General features: G+C 46.9%; 1 protein-coding gene across 3 annotated transcripts in view; it reads left to right on the top strand.

The window, feature by feature from the left end:
- Positions 1 to 11,682, top strand: part of spata5 (spermatogenesis associated 5) — a 64,489-nt gene that overhangs the window by 8,025 nt on the left and 44,782 nt on the right. For all 3 annotated transcript variants that reach the window (XR_007388160.1, XM_049002630.1, XM_049002629.1), the window contains exons 10-13: positions 6,760 to 6,914; positions 8,629 to 8,838; positions 10,339 to 10,392; positions 10,568 to 10,647. Coding sequence is in view for 2 of the 3 variants with exons in the window: in XM_049002630.1 (XP_048858587.1) it covers positions 6,760 to 6,914; positions 8,629 to 8,838; positions 10,339 to 10,392; positions 10,568 to 10,647 (499 nt within the window). In the remaining variant the exon portion in view is untranslated. The remainder of the gene's footprint in view (positions 1 to 6,759; positions 6,915 to 8,628; positions 8,839 to 10,338; positions 10,393 to 10,567; positions 10,648 to 11,682) is intronic.

Here is an 11,682-nt window from a genome sequence, read left to right as displayed (position 1 = left end):
TGACTAAGGTGCAAATTCCGGAATGCGAACCACCATTCAGAATGAGAAACTGCGGTAGAGAAAGAGTGATGCTTCTGAAAAGTCTGCAGGTTCCTGTTAAGGTCTCCCTGCTCTCCGGCTTTGCAGCCCTACTGGGCTTCATGATCAGTCCAGTCTAACATTATCAGTATTTTTTCCTCTTAACATGTCAGAAGGAAAGATGTGTTTTGCAAAAAAAAAAAAAAACTTGCATTACAAGGGGCTGCAGTTGTTTCCCTTTTTCAGGTAACAATGACCAGCAAAAGGAACATGCCTAGCACCCCCCTCCCTTCCTGGGGCATTTGGAAGCATTGCTTCATGTTGCGTGACCTTGTCCAGCTGCTTACCCTCAAGAAAGAGCCAGCTCCACATCCTTCTCACCTCACAATAGTACCCAGCTTAATTTATCTCCTGACCACATCCATGCAAATCCCCCTCTCTATTTTTATGCCCCACTAACTTTGCGGGGGTGTGCCGCTCCCCAAACAAAGCAAGACGGCCGCCAAGATAGACTCAAAGTGACCATGGTGGCTGCAGAAATGCATGCTGAAGGTCCACGTTAACTTGGAGAAGGACCACAGTAATACTAGGATCCCCACTACGATACGTGCCTCTACTATTTATGGCAGTACAGGTTTTGAATATTAATAGCTAAAGCAAAACAGCCTTTAGACATAGTAATATTTTGAAAAACGTTGCCTTGGCTTTCTGTACTCTCGTCTAATCTGTAAATGCGTGTCTAATTGATGACCTCTTGTGGAGACTCTTGGTACCGCTTGAATTTGGGTGTATAACTATGGCCTTTGCTGTGGTTTTAAGATATGTCAAAAAACAGTTCAGCAACGAGTCCTGAATGATTCCAGATTTCTTTTTTTATCTATTTTCTGCACTTCCTCACTTTCTGTGTGGAGTTCACACGGTCTCCTCGTGTTCGCGTGGGTTTTTGCCAGGGGCTTCGGTTTCCTCCCACGGTCTAAAAGCATGCAGGATAGGTTGATTGATTCTAAATTGGCCCTGTAGTTGTGTGTGTGTGTGTGTGCGCGCCCTGTAGTTGTGTGTAGGGTCCGGTCCCCCCCGCGACCCCAGTTAGGATTAAGCGCTTTCAGAAAATGGATGGATGGACTTGTTTCTGCTCGTCTTGTTTGTCGCCTATTGATTTGGTTTTGGTTCCTCTTTCAGCGGCGAACTAGTGGATGGGAGAGTTTGGTGTCTTTTGGGGTAGATGAATCAGTCCTTCTGTCCAAACAGTATGAATGAGCGCGAAGCCTGGCTGTGTACACTGTTGCGGATATTCTTAAACAGCCAGGGAAGAAACGCAGGGGGTGTGTGCAGAAAGACCGCTGCTTCAGTGCTTGTGTGTTTTAATCACGCAGTGATCAAATTAACCGGCCCTCCCGTCATCAAATCGCTTCTGTAATTTGTGCATTTATTTTTTAAAAAACAAAAGCTTATTTTTATTAAGTTTTTTTAAAATGAAAATATATGCGTGTTATCTTTCACGTTTGCTTGTGTCCGACTGAGTGAGTGATTTTCTTTGGTTATCAAAAACGAAAAGAATTAGTCGATATCATCATATCGTATGTCTCCCGGATTTAATTAATCTAATTAAAGGAGTTCGATATTACTGGGGGGAGGGAGAGTTTCTGAATTTTATATTGCATTGAAATGTTTATTTAAATTAGTGAAAAACGAACCGCAACGCAGTATTTGATATAAATCCCGAGGTAAAGACGTGAACGACATAAACATAGCTAAATGCTAGATGATGTTTAGAAAGGCTGCCATCCTTATATAGTGGTTTCCACCAGCCCTCCTCGCCTTCTAAGGCTTTGTGTGACATTTCGGTCCCGACCAACATAAATATTGGCTGAGCAGCGCGCGAGCTTCGCTTCAGCCCACGTGTTTATAAAATCCGGAAACGTTCTTCGCCTTCGGCCCGCGCGGCTCGCCCGGTGGCAGCGTGTGCGTTCGGACACGCGCGTCAGCGCGCCGTAACACTTGTCGGTTATTATAAATACAGGTGCCGCGAGCTGACCGGATGCAGGCCGCGTGGTGAAGGCAGCCGCCAATTTATTTTTCTTTCTCTTTTTATGTATATTTAGCTTTCGTAATGGCAAAGTGCCCGGTGGGGGTGGGGGGTGGTATCACGTCTTTTAGATGTTCTGCCGGGAGGTCTAGGGTACGCGGTGTTTTTGTTTTTTCCTGCCCTGATTGTGACCGCTTTTAGCGGCGGGGAGCGCCCACTGGCCCCTGTCCTACCGCGCCCTTTTGCAGGTGGCTTCAAACCGATCCTTCAGATAGTTCACGTCTTTCCGTTGATAGGAATTTTTTTTTCCAGTAAATGCTTATTCTTGGATCTGTTTTTTTCTGTTTGGAGACAGATGTCCTTACTGTAAATGTTTACATTAAAATTGGGGTTGTCTTCAGGGTTAGAGGAATAACGGGGAGGGGTGAAGAATCGTCTCTAGTTCCTCCGGCAGCTGGGAGACGTGCTGAGGGCTCCTCGGCGCACATTTCGGGGAACGTGGCTGCCGCCCCAGCTGCCTGTGATGAGCAGACAAGCGGCAAGTCTGCACTTTCCAGTGTGAGCCTACCTCTAGCATGTTTGCTTTGGAACACTCCGGTCGAGTGTAGGCTTTCCCTCAAAATGCTTTTTTGACATCTTTGAAGCGCTTTGCTTTCCGTTCTCTTGGCCACGATAAGATGGCGGTTTGTTGGGGATGACCCTCTGGTGTGTGCTCGCTGCCCAAGGGATGCTATTTCGGGACGTCATAATTAAGAACATGCGTGGCCGAAGACCACAAAATGGCTGGTTCCAGGCTGTTCTTACCCCCTCCTGAATAATTTCCTAATCATTAAAAGTATGCCTTGGCATTTAACTCTTTAGGCCTGCGAATACTTCGTAGCGCTGAGTTTTCAAACTGGTGCTCTCAAGGAGAGGGCCTCCAGCCTCGATTCCCTCCAGATTGCTGGCGAATTCAAAACATTCAGGGGAATGAAAATGGGGTGGGAGAGCAAGAATTCACATACGGTTTTGGTTTTCATGTTTTGACTTTTTATTCTCCCCCCCTTTTGCGCTAAACAATGCAGCGGATGTTTTATTAACTAAACCACATGTGCTCTCCAGGTTGGATAGATTGGGCCAGAGAAGTTGTTCTGTGCATCCTGACCTCTGTGCGTCCTGCAATCTTCTGGGTCTCCATGATCTTCTGGTGCGGCTGCACACTCACATTGGTCTGGGATTGGTATACTTGACGCTGGTCATTTTGCAGTGAAACCTCTGATCAGTTGTGGAAGGAAACCTCTCATTGCACATTGTGTCTATGCAGGAGTTTGGCATTCTGAAATCTGTGAGGTACCAGCCACTGAAATACCAGGTACTGTCATGGACCAATCTTGACATTAACCTCCAATGAGCTGCTCCTCAGTGATGAACTGGGCCAAGGTGTAGTCACAAATGTTGTTATGCACGTTTTTGCTTGGTTTGCATTATAAAATTTTGAAGGGGAACTTTTTGACCAGTTTGGGCTGGCCCCCCGTCCTGGGTTGTTCCCTGCCCATAGCTTCTGGGATAGGCTCCGGACCCCCTGCGACCCTGAAGGATAAGCGGATTGGAAAGTGGATGAATGGACTTTAAAGTACAAGAGTCTTCATGATGTATGACCATTGCACAACTATCGCAGCTTGTGGTTTTTCTGTTATTTGTTATGTATGTTATTTTTTTTGACTGTGTGTGTGTGTGTGTGTATTTATATATATATATATAATCACACACACACCCACACACATGCATTTGGGACCTTTGTTCCCTGGCCTCAGTCCTGGGCACTAAGATCTGGAATCTGATAAAGCCCCAACTTCCCTACCCCCCAGTACAATATCATTTTTACAGTTTATAAATGTGTTTCATTGTGGTCTTATTAGCCTCGGTACTTCAACAGCTACATGCATTTTCACGAAACAGCCCAGGTCAGCAACCTGGTGACCTTTCCATGCCGTGGTTAATGAAGGAACATCGCTAAAATCATCACCAAAACAAATTGTATGTTCTCATTCTTTTGACTCCCTTAGGTGAAGACACCATTTTAGCAACTCTCTCTTGCCAGCATTGCGTAAACAGTCTACATAACATAACTAGCGTCGATCCCCAGAGGCAAACTTAACAAATTTATCACGAGTCCATATATCATGAGAATTGTATTTCACTTTTGGGATGGTTTGCTATGGTTGTTTTTTTCCCCTCAGCGTTGTCGTAAATGGGGAGACAAAGCTGTTTCTCGTCGCTGGGGTTTCAAGCATAGTAGGGTTAGCTCATAGCATTGATCTCTGTTCGACCTCCCCCGGTGGGGCTTTGTTCAGCATGTGGTGAAACACTCAGCCCAACTGTGCTCTGACTCCATCAGACAAACATGTTCACATGTGCGCACACAACTGTGCATTTCGCCTCTGTCCATCTTTTCTGTGTTACGAGTGGGTCATAAATCTCACGGTATTTTTCTCCGTCCACGTTGCGACACCTATTTGTGGGATGGTCCAGATCCATGCGGACCGCGCCTAGGAAACAGTTTCCAAGCCTCAGGCCGGGAAGTTGTAATGCCGATATGGTCCGGCCACTTTGACAAGGATCATAGCAGATGTTTCTGTGCTGCCCTGGGGGCATTGATTCAAAGCGATGACCGTCTCATCCGGCTGCGAGGCACAGCCACATGGGGCTCCAGGGATGCGGGGAGCCCCCCAGCTGGAACACGCTGACCTCGCGCCTTGGCCACGCCATTAATTGTGTTGTTGAATGTCTCGCTTGGATCCTCTGAAAAATATAAACAGGATGCAGCTTTGTCTGACGGTAAATCCCTCCTGTCTGCCTCCGCCTGGCCATCTGAGGGAAGCGTGGGGGGCATTATGTGCATCTTGTCTTGGAAACTGGGGAGGTGATAGGGGAATTGTGCCCCAGTGCCAAGATTGGGGCATGACAGGTTGCTGAATCTGGGCAATAGTAGAGGTGGGTTGGAGCAGAGGTTCTTGGTTGCGATAAACCTGCTGGTGATTTACGTACTTCTTGAGCATCTACCTTATACAACTAAGTTTTTAGCTGGATTATGGGTTTCTTTTTTTTGTGTTAATCCGTTTCTGAGAGGAAATGAGGCCTGTCTGTCTCGGAATGTTCTGCATGCATTGTCCCAATTCTGAGCACATTGCTGCAGTGTAGACAGTGCTCAGCGGGTTGCACGATGCTTAAGGACAGTTCTGTCAGTTTTTTTTTTATTCGTTCAAGCCCAGAGGGGAACCCACATCCTGAAAAACTTACCTGCATTTCTTTGGTGTTTAGTGCTTATAAACAGAACCAGTGAATAGTGGAGTAAATTTTCTTTTGTGACAAGGCCCACAACAACTACAGAAGTAATAATAAGCATTGATCTATCATTATAAATCCTTTGTTGGACTCGCAAATCTCTGCTGACAAAGGACACACATTAGTAGTCATGCCAGGCATTTAACAAAACGGAAATCATCCGTGAATTAGTGTTAATTGTCTCCGTCGGAGCAGGTTGGGGTTGCTCTTTGGCAAACTGGATTGCTTTTTTTTTTTTTTTGATCACTATTCTTTCATGTGGCGGATAATTATATACAGAGGACAAAAGATGAGGAGAGATTTGGTCTTTGTCTCGCTGCATAGTGTGTGGGTTAAGCTGTATATCTGCATATTTGAGATGGGCAGGATCCGTCACAGCGCGCGAGTCAGTGCTGAAACTGCGTGAGTCAGAGCAGACGCCACATAGACGATGATTCCTCTGCTACACACACACTGCGCCATGGGCCCATGAAGGAGGGCCTTACAGCACCAGTCTACCACTTGGGACAGCGTCAGTATGACAAAGCCTGAATTGATGTTTGAAATTAAATGAAATGGTTTATTTTGTCATGTGCACAAGTACGACTAGAGGTACCTTGGGATTCTTTGGTTTTTGTTTTGGGATTCATTTAGCGCTCTCGTGCCATGTGCGCACACCCGCACAACGGTGCTGTATGATGCAAAATACGCATTTGCCAAAACCCATTATTTCAGGAACGGTTTAAGGTTTACGTGGACTTGCATGGATTGTGGTCAGTAAGGCAAATTTGTCATTGTCAACAAGATACAAAGTCATCTACCTTGCAGTGGTAATCATTGGCTCTCAAAGGGATACTGAACACAAATCTTTGGTGTTTTATGTTATTGCACAGGTGTTACTAATTAAAAAGCACCCAGTTAACTTTTTCAGTCAGAACAGCTCTTTTAGAGCTATAATTTGGGTTTCAATTTATTAGGACTTGAAATTAATGTTTTACTTTTAAAATTTCTGGTTGTCACTAATGTGCTATATATTTTTCGTAAACAAATGAATTAAGTAATAATTTTTGTTACCAAACTAGCACATTTGCAATATTTTTACTGGATTAATCTGGCGTGCCAATGCGTTCTTTGAGTACTGCGTGAAGCGAGGGCTGAAAGCACAGGGTCAACTGTTTATCCCATAACCCCGTAGCAATATTCTTTTTGACAGGTTGGTTTTAATGCTTTAGATGAGAAGGTCATATCTTCATTTATGGCTTGTACGAATGATAAATAGCTTATTTAATTATAGGATTGTCTTTGATGCTGGTAACCATCTGGGTAGCAAATAGAGTCAAGTAGTGGTGCGTGTTGGTTTGTCAGACAATGACCGTGTGTGATGCCGATCTCTGCTCTGGGTCATATGTCAGGTATGCATGCTCTGCGCCGGGTGCTGGGCGCCCACCCGCATCTGCTGGATGACCATGTGATGGATGCGGTGACCATCACCCTGGAGGACCTCCAGCTGGCTATGTCAGTGGTGAAGCCCAGCGCCATGAGAGAAGTGGCCATCGACGTGCCCAAGGTGTGTGTTGGGTTGGTGCCAAGGAAAGAGGTAGTTTCCTATTATTCAGATGGCCGGTGTAATAAAAAAGGAGAGGCGGTTATGTTTTGAAAGCTTTTAAGTAGTTTGGGTACCTAAAATATGAACTGTATATGTGTATATGGAGGCGTTTAAGCTACTATTTACACCAAGGGACTGTTCTTACTTTGTTTCTATGCTTTCATCTCGTTTACTTAATTGCAGCACATGAAAATATACAACACGGCACTTGACCAACCAAAAACTGGCATTGTGGATGATTTATACTCATGAATGCATTATATTTGTCAATGAAATTATTTTTGATTTGTATGCATGTCTATACCAGCATTGTAGCTGTTTATTGAAAGCAGGCTGTACGATTTTGCTGTGTTAGATGTCTAAAGCCAGTGTTGGTGACCCCTGTATGTTACGTTCTGTAGCTCGATGCTGGAGACAAAGAGGGTCTTCAGGGGCTGAACCCAGCTGATGGGTCAGCTGCCAAAGACGCCTGGAGTATATCCACACGAGAGCGAGACGTTTATTTCTGAACCATTAGTGAAGCTGGACAGGAAGTGGACAGGCGCTCATATGGATGCCCCTGTCATTTTTGTTTCCATCCTCAGGGCCTCTTGGATCCTCTCTGGTTTAAAAAGTCCACATCTTGTCGTTGAAAAATAGGGACTGTGAGGCGTGACTTTTTCTCTGGCCCATTTTCCTTCAGTTTTGAGTTTGAGAGAGGAGCCATAATCTTCTGTTTGATCCTTGGCCCCTAGTCCCACGCCCAGTAGAAATGCAGATGCATGCAGCTCGACGCTTCTTACTGCAGCACATCTGCACACCTGTTTGGGCCGTTCCTGTAGGCTGACGGATTTACAGCTAGCAGGTACCGGCAGCACCAGTCGCCGGCAGTCTGCCGCTCCCGCGTTCGCCGTGTGGTATTTACAGCGCGTGGCTGCACGCCAGGTTTCCGCGAGGCAGTCTTTGCACTCAGGATGCCCCCCCGCCTGCCCCGGTGGCCTGCGACTGGTCACTGTGTTGCAGAGATGTTGGGGGGGGGGGGGGAAGTCGTAGCCATTTTTAAATGAATGTACACGGTTGTGGCGGTACCCTTTCTCGGTTTTATGCATCGGGCAGGGTGCTGGGGTTCGTCCATCAAAACGATCGCTCACAGCGGGTGTCCTCTCCCTTGCTGTTATCAGGTCTGTGACTCCCCTGTTAGGCTTGTCAGATTCCCCTGCTGTTTTTCAAGTCTGTGCTTGTGGGAGTTCCCCCCCCCCCCCCCCCCAACATTTTCCCTGTCAAAGTGTCCTGACTAGCCTTTCCCAGATAGACTTTTATTAGGTCTGAGCTATAGGTTTCCTGTCTGTCTGCGGTAGGCAACTTCTCTGGCATTGTGGGGGTGTATGTAATCTGCACCCGCTGCGGCCATGCAGTCCTGCTGCGCGGGATGGGTGCTGATGTTTCTGCACCGGAATTTGAGGCTCTTCTCAGTCCTGCCACATGGGGACCTCAGTTCCCCTAGCATCCTGGGAGGCTTCGTGTCTTCAGGCCCTCATGAGGCCTCTTTCAACAGAAGCTTTCTTGAGAAGCTTTACTCTTCTCTTCCTAACTCCAAACTTGTTATGTAGTCTTATGGTCATCTAGTTCCAGAATTTGTTCTAAAAGGAATACTGATACACATTGCGGTCTTGTCGCTGACGATTCTGCTTCACAGGTGCAATGGTCGGACATCGGCGGAATGGACGACGTGAAGTTGAAACTGAAGCAGGCTGTGGACTGGCCCCTGAGGCACCCCGAGGCCTTTTCTCGCATGGGCATCCAGCCTCCCCGGGGAGTTCTTCTCTATGGACCCCCTGGGTGCTCAAAAACCATGATCGCCAAAGCTCTGGCCAATGAGAGCGGACTCAACTTCCTAGCCATCAAGGTAGCATGTCCCCCGTTTGTGGTCATAGGGATTAATGTGCACAGGAACTGTTGGTTTTAGTAGCATAAGACTCTCCAGGACTGTGCTTCTCATTTTGAAGTGAAAGGCACGAAACTTTGCAAGCAGAAAATCGAGTTTAAGACGACCCCATTCAGAACATCTGAAATATTTAAATAGGAATGTTTATTGCAGCGGGTAATTCACATCTCTTTGTGTTTCTGCTCATTAGCAGTGGTTAGCATGGCTCTGTTTATCGGCCTCTAAGCTGTCCGACAGTCACTGGGTAGTTTTACGCTTGGGTTCCCAGCTTCCCTGGAACTATCGCTCTCGGATTCACAGGCCCTCCCTCTTGACCCGCCCACCCCCTTTGACCTCGGACCGGTGGCACCCTTCATCACCCCAAAAGCCTTGCTCCTCTTGGAATCCTTTTGAGCTCTGGCCTGGACCTCTGGGTGAGGGTTGAGGGTGACATACCTGTGACAGATTCGCTCAGCGAGGATCTGATTGGGACGAGGGACAGCCCAGTGGGGAGTATAGTGTCCTTGGAGCTCCTGAGTGGTGGGGAGCCTCTGGTCCCACATGCCAATGATATTTACAACTACAGAAAAATCATGCGACCGTCTCCTTATCGGCTATTTGTGCTTCCTGGGAACGTTACGGTAAACATCTGCGTTTCACATTGAATTGCCACCAGTTTCGATGTTGGATTAAAAATAGTTTAATTACCTTGCCTCAAAAATATGCAGCTGTAAACTTTGTTTTGATCACCCTGTCAATTAATTATTAGAAAATAATTTTTTAAGAGAATATGTGCAAGATAGCCTGTATTGGTAGCGGCACTGCATTGACTTTAAATGGAGTCTGACAAGCACTTGTGGGAGTGTAGTGTGAAGCTCAGGCCATCCACACAGTCGCTGAAGAGCAGCTTAATGGGAAAGGGGGGGTATGTGTGGGGGGCTTGACCGTTAGGTACCCTCCAGGCTTTTTCAAGGAGACGAGAGAGGCTGTTATTTCAGTGCCCTCCTCCAAGGTGCTGAAAAGAGTAGCGCAGGAGAAGCGGCATGCTGGACGCTGGTGCCTGAGTGCTTATCCTCCTTGATAGAAAGAGCCCCCTTGAGTACCCCCCCAACAGCCGCCTCTCCTCCTTTGTTGTCTGCATTAACCTCTACTCCCAGCCCACTATATCTCTGAAATAACCAGCCTCTAATTGTAGTGCAATTTCTTTGCAGTACTTCAGCTGTTACTCCGAGTTGTTCTCTTTGTAGCTGGCTCTCTGCGCATTTATTTATTTTATTTATTTGGTAAAACTGTGACTCCCTTAACTACTATGCCACCTACTGGAGCTTGCCATCCCTTGGTCAGGTGGCATGCGTCGGTAAGACCAGCAGAATTCTCCTGTATTGGACTGGGATGATCAAATGGGAGAACAAAGACCTCAGTTGAAGTTCTGTTACGTTTTATGAATCTGATAACTTTCTTCTCCTTTTTTTTTTTCCCCAGGGTCCCGAATTGCTTAGCAAATATGTGGGCGAATCTGAGAGAGCAGTGAGAGAAGTAAGGGAGGCACACCTGGTCCATTCCCCAGTCAACTGTAGTACGGCTGTCAGAAAAACAATATTGATGTAGTTGTTTTGTCTGTTGTGAGCATCAGCGTTGAACATCGGTGTGCCTCAGTTGCTTGGAGGTCGTTTTGGTCTGCCTCCCACCAGCTCCATATCTCCGATTGCAGGTCTTCAGGAAGGCCAGAGCTGTGGCGCCCTCTATCGTGTTCTTTGACGAGATCGACGCCCTTGCCGTTGAGAGAGGAAGGTAGGGCGTCATCCGTGGGGTCTGCACCCAGTGAAGTGCACAACTTACAGAGTCTGTTAGTGCCACCCCTCCCCCCCCCCATGGGTGTCTCGTTTACAAGGTGCAAGTATTATCAGGCCCTCATCCATCTCTCCAGGGGTGTCAAACCCCCCCCCCCCCCAACATATGATGCTGTGGCTTTCTAATCTGGCAGGGACGGGAAGATTGGTGGGGGGAGGCTGGGGGGGTGCTGCGGAACATCTGCACGGGGAATCCATGAAGGACCAAACAGTGGGGGGTGGGGGGGGCGGGGGGGCACAAGGGCTTCATTGTGCTGGTGGGGGGGCGGGTGGGGAAGTGGAGCGTGGCTCCCAGTAAACCCCACAGAAACGGAATGGTGTGGGAACGCGGAGAAAACGGATATCAGCACCGGCTCGCTCCTCAACCCGATTGGACACGACCCAGGATCTACAGATGTGCTGTATGTGTTTATTCTCCATTTCCTGTGTTAGGGAACCAAAGTCTAATCTAAAATTACTGACCCGTCCATGTACTCCACCGGGCTTATGCCTGCAGGAGACCAGTGAGAAATGATGACATTATTTGTGAATGCTGGAAACTTTTGGTAATTGAAATGTGATCAGTTGCTTAAAACATGTAAAAAAAAAAAAAAAAAAAAACCATAAAAATCATCACTGACAGAACATTGGTTCTAATGAAGTATAAAATGACAGCGGTTGTGTGTTGAATGTGCTGGCACTGCTTTTCCTGTGAATTTGTTTGAGGCTTTACTTTATAATGCATGGGATTCTTCACGGCCTGGAATTGACTCCTCCCATCTGTTTGTTAGATGATTTGAACTGCTGACACCAGTTAGACCTTCAGACTTTATGATACGTCGTCTGTGTCACTGGTGTTTTTGTGGGAGACCTCTGTGATATTTGTCTGTCAGATAACATGCGGCAGCCAGTCGGATTCCCTCCTACAGGCAGAGGTGTGTAGCTCTGGTACAGAGAATAAAAGTCCAGACCAAGATTTTGTTTCAACCAGCCAGTT

This window comes from Brienomyrus brachyistius, unplaced genomic scaffold (assembly GCF_023856365.1).
Source record: "Brienomyrus brachyistius isolate T26 unplaced genomic scaffold, BBRACH_0.4 scaffold70, whole genome shotgun sequence".
Taxonomy (NCBI): Eukaryota; Metazoa; Chordata; class Actinopteri; order Osteoglossiformes; family Mormyridae; genus Brienomyrus; species Brienomyrus brachyistius.
This window is presented reverse-complemented; position numbering and strand designations above follow the sequence as displayed.